The 3,669-nt window shown below is 41.6% G+C and overlaps 1 protein-coding gene across 1 annotated transcript in view; it reads right to left on the bottom strand.

Annotated features, from left to right (window-relative positions):
- Positions 1–1,321, bottom strand: part of LOC104626001 (sushi, von Willebrand factor type A, EGF and pentraxin domain-containing protein 1-like) — a gene marked incomplete at both ends in the record, with an annotated part of 17,830 nt that extends 16,509 nt beyond the window's left edge. Inside the window, 2 exon segments of the mRNA XM_010293807.1 lie at positions 514–684; positions 1,189–1,321. Coding sequence (XP_010292109.1) covers positions 514–684; positions 1,189–1,321 — 304 coding nt within the window.
- Positions 1,322–3,669: the final 2,348 nt, after the last annotated feature.

Below are 3,669 nucleotides of genomic sequence, written 5' to 3'. Positions count from 1 at the left end.
AGCATGAATGAAAAAACTTTGGCAACCTGAATGTATACAGCCCAGTTTCGTAGAAGAATTCCTGTAAGTCTTAGCACACTTCTAAGTCCTGACGGAAATATCTGCTGCCTTTAGAGAAATTACTCTATAACATACTAATGCCAGGACTTTTACTTCAAACCAGATGTTCTCAGTGACACTTAAAAAGCACAGAGATATTCTAGCATTTCCTGTGCAAATTCTACACTCTGGGTGCCACTGGGAAGGAAAGTCTGGAGTATGAGATTGCTGAACCAGACAGACTCACTTCTGCCACGGGCGTTAGAAATTGACTGAAAAAGGTGGCAGAATCTGATTGTGGTGTAGTTCCTGCTCAGTAAAACATGATTTTAGTTTTAAGCATATATGTATATGCTGTAACGTGGATGGATTCAAGTGCATCATAGCTGTAGGGATAAAGAGGCCATGAGCAGTGATAGGGTCCAAATAAAAGCTAGGGTTTCCTAATCCTGCCAGCCCACTGAGACAACTCACTTTCACAGCGGGGAAAAGGCCGTGTCCACTGTCCCAGGTTAAGGCAGTGTTGAACAGAGTTTCCCACTATCTGGAAGCCTGGGTCACAGGAAAGGCTCACTTTTGACCCTGGCTTTAAATCAGCAGATGAGGCCCGCAGATGTGGTATGGATCCTTGCAAAGATGGACAGTCTGTGGACAAAATATATGCATACAGTAAGAGACACAGCTATGTGCTGAAACGAATAAATTTGTTATCTGATTGTTTGATCCTCTATAAATTTATCCAAGATAAAGCTTTGGAAGTGTTATGTATGCTACATCCTGCTCAGGTTCAAAGAGTTTTAAGAATCATCAATATATAACATCAGAAAAGGAATCTGTAGGAAAAAAGGTGAAGAGGCAGTAAGTATTTTAATACCATCCAGTTATTTTTAGAATAAAAGACAAGCAAAACCTCTTTCTGACCCAACATCTTTTTTTTCCCCATCTCAATTCAGGAAGCAATAAATCTCTGTCACAGATTCCAGTGAACTTCTGTTACAAAACCCTGGAATTCAAGGAATGAAGGACTGAATGTTCTAACTGTCAAATTATCAAAATATTCAAGGTTAGCAGGGCAAAGGCTGCAAGCTAGCATATTTGACCTCATATAATAGTTCAGAAAAAAAGGGTTCTAGGAATTAAAATTCTAACCAGCACAAAATATACTCTTGTAATCTATCTTCACTCTTCCAACAAGTCCTGGCAGGAAATCTGGCCAAGCTAGTACATTTCCTTTTTGGAGTTCTTCTGGACAGGATGTAGCCAGAGATTTTACCTATGGATTTAAAACAGTTGATTAGGTGCTGTTTAAGGACCATGTAGGAAAAGAATGTAAAAAAATATTCCTTCTATGTCTGCATGCAATGCTAGAACAAATCATTGAATAAGTGATGTTCATCCTTTCTAGCGCAAGAGGCTTCTGGATGAACTACTTGTTATTCTGTACTTACAAGGCAACTAGCTGTGGACAGGCATGTATTGAGGTAATACCTGAAGGAATACTTGTCATACAAGCAAAGTATAAAACATAGTTCTTGAAACAAAACTGTGTTTGTTAGCATGAAAGAAAAATGTATTTATGTCACACAAAAAGGCAGATATGAGAATGCAACCTGAACAGAAAACTTGATGTATTTACAGAAAAACGTCCAATAGGAGCCAAAAGGTACTTAATGTTGAAAATCTGCATTCCGCAAACTCTGCTAGCGCTGCACCATGTTGAAGGAACAGAAACACAAAAAGGAGCAGTTTAATAAAGCAATTTGTTGTTTCCAGGACAAGAGTTTTGTGAATTCAATGTGATCAACAGCAGGTTAATATCTTGAGAGCAGATCTGCTCAAATATCTTTGATGGAAAAGTTTTCCATTTAAAATATAACTCCTCTAACGGCACCACTAGCGGTTTCTTTTGCATTCTTACTACAAGATACTGAAATGCCAATGGGAATCCTTAAGCTGTTTCAGTATTGTATTTTAATGTAAAAAGAAAATATTTCAATAAAATAAAAATATTTCTAGTTCTTCACTATGACTCTGAGAATGTATTAAACATAGTAACATCATTATATTTCTACCTGTCCACCAATAGAAGGAACCTGGGGACTACAATCCCAGATGGCACAGCACTTTTAAGCTATTCAGACACCAGTGTAAATTATTTGCAATAGTAAGAATATGCAGACAGGCCCTTAATGATGAAATGTCACATAAATATTCCATAATGGTCCCTTGGAAGAAGTTCAGATGTCCTGACCTCAACATTTGTGAAAATGAAGGCTGCCTAGTTCCACTGGAACTACTAGTTCCATCTCTCAGGGAGATTTCTGCTTCATGAAAGTGTTTTAAAACCGCGAATGAAAGACCAGGGCTTTGGACATACTCTGCATTGCCTTCGTCCACTATGACTCCAGGAACAGAAAGAAAACAGTCCCAGAAGGTGACTGGGACTAAGGTGTATTATTGCCACAATAATGCCCATTACATTTCTCCCTATAAGGGCAGACGCAATTACATCTCATCCATGGAACTGCTGAAAACAACATATGTGCCCTGAGAAAGATAAATGTGCAGTAAAGGGATAATTAAGGATTTCCTCTTCTTTTAAGATATCAGAGAGGGAAGTGGTCTACGGAGAAAAGATGGTTATTCAATTAAGAGAACACGTTAGTAATTAGGCTACTGAGACTACTTCCTACTCTTTGGGTCTTCCGTGCTGGAGGGTCATTCCAGCAACCCCCTGGCAGGGAGGAAGGAATGCTTCCTTCATCAGCATGAAAAAATGAATTAGGAAGAGCAAAGATGAATAGTCCATTGGGCTATGCACACCTCAGCAGAGCCAGCCTACCTATACAACACATGCAGCATGGCTCCAGGGCACAGCTAGCTGGTTAGAGAGCACGGATGTGCCCAGTTCATGCCAAACAGTTGGGAAACTGGCTCTCTCAGCAGGGTAACTGGCTTCTTTCAAGCCTCCAGTAGATGAAAAAAAAGACCAGGAAACTCCCTCATCTGGTTCGGCCCACTGATTACTACACACTGTTGGTCCTACACGTTAGCAACGATGAGGTTGCGCTAAGAAGCCCAAAGGCAATTAAAAGGACTCCAGAGCGCTGCGACGATTGGTTGATGGAGCGGGAGCACAGGTAGTGTTTTCATCAATCCCTTCAGTGACAGGGAAGAACGATGAAAGGAACAGGAAAACACACCTGGTCAAGACATGGCTCAGGGGCTGGTGCCGTTGGCAGAATTTCGGGTTTTTTGACCACAGGGCGGTTTACACGGCACCGGGCCTGCTGGCAGCAGATGGAGTGCAACTGTCTCCAAGGCGGAAAAGGATTCTTGCTTATGAGCTGGCAGGCCTCATCGAGAGGGCTTTAAACTAGATTTGAAGGGGGAAGGGGATAAAATCAGGCTCACTAGAGATGAGTCCAGGGGTGGCATGCCGGAATTTGGGGTGAAAAGGATAGCCCAGCTCAAGTGCATCTACACCAATGCACACACCATGGGCACCAAACAGGAAGAGCTGGAAGCCGTTGTGTAGAGGGACAGCTATGACTTAGTCACCATCACAGAAACATGGTGGGATGATTCTCAGGACTGGAGTGCTGCAATGGATGGTTGTAAGCTCTTCCC

Source organism: Phaethon lepturus, unplaced genomic scaffold (genome assembly GCF_000687285.1).
Source record: "Phaethon lepturus isolate BGI_N335 unplaced genomic scaffold, ASM68728v1 scaffold969, whole genome shotgun sequence".
Classification (NCBI taxonomy): domain Eukaryota; kingdom Metazoa; phylum Chordata; class Aves; order Phaethontiformes; family Phaethontidae; genus Phaethon; species Phaethon lepturus.
Note: the sequence above shows the minus strand (reverse complement) of the source record. Positions and strands in the feature narration are given on the sequence as shown.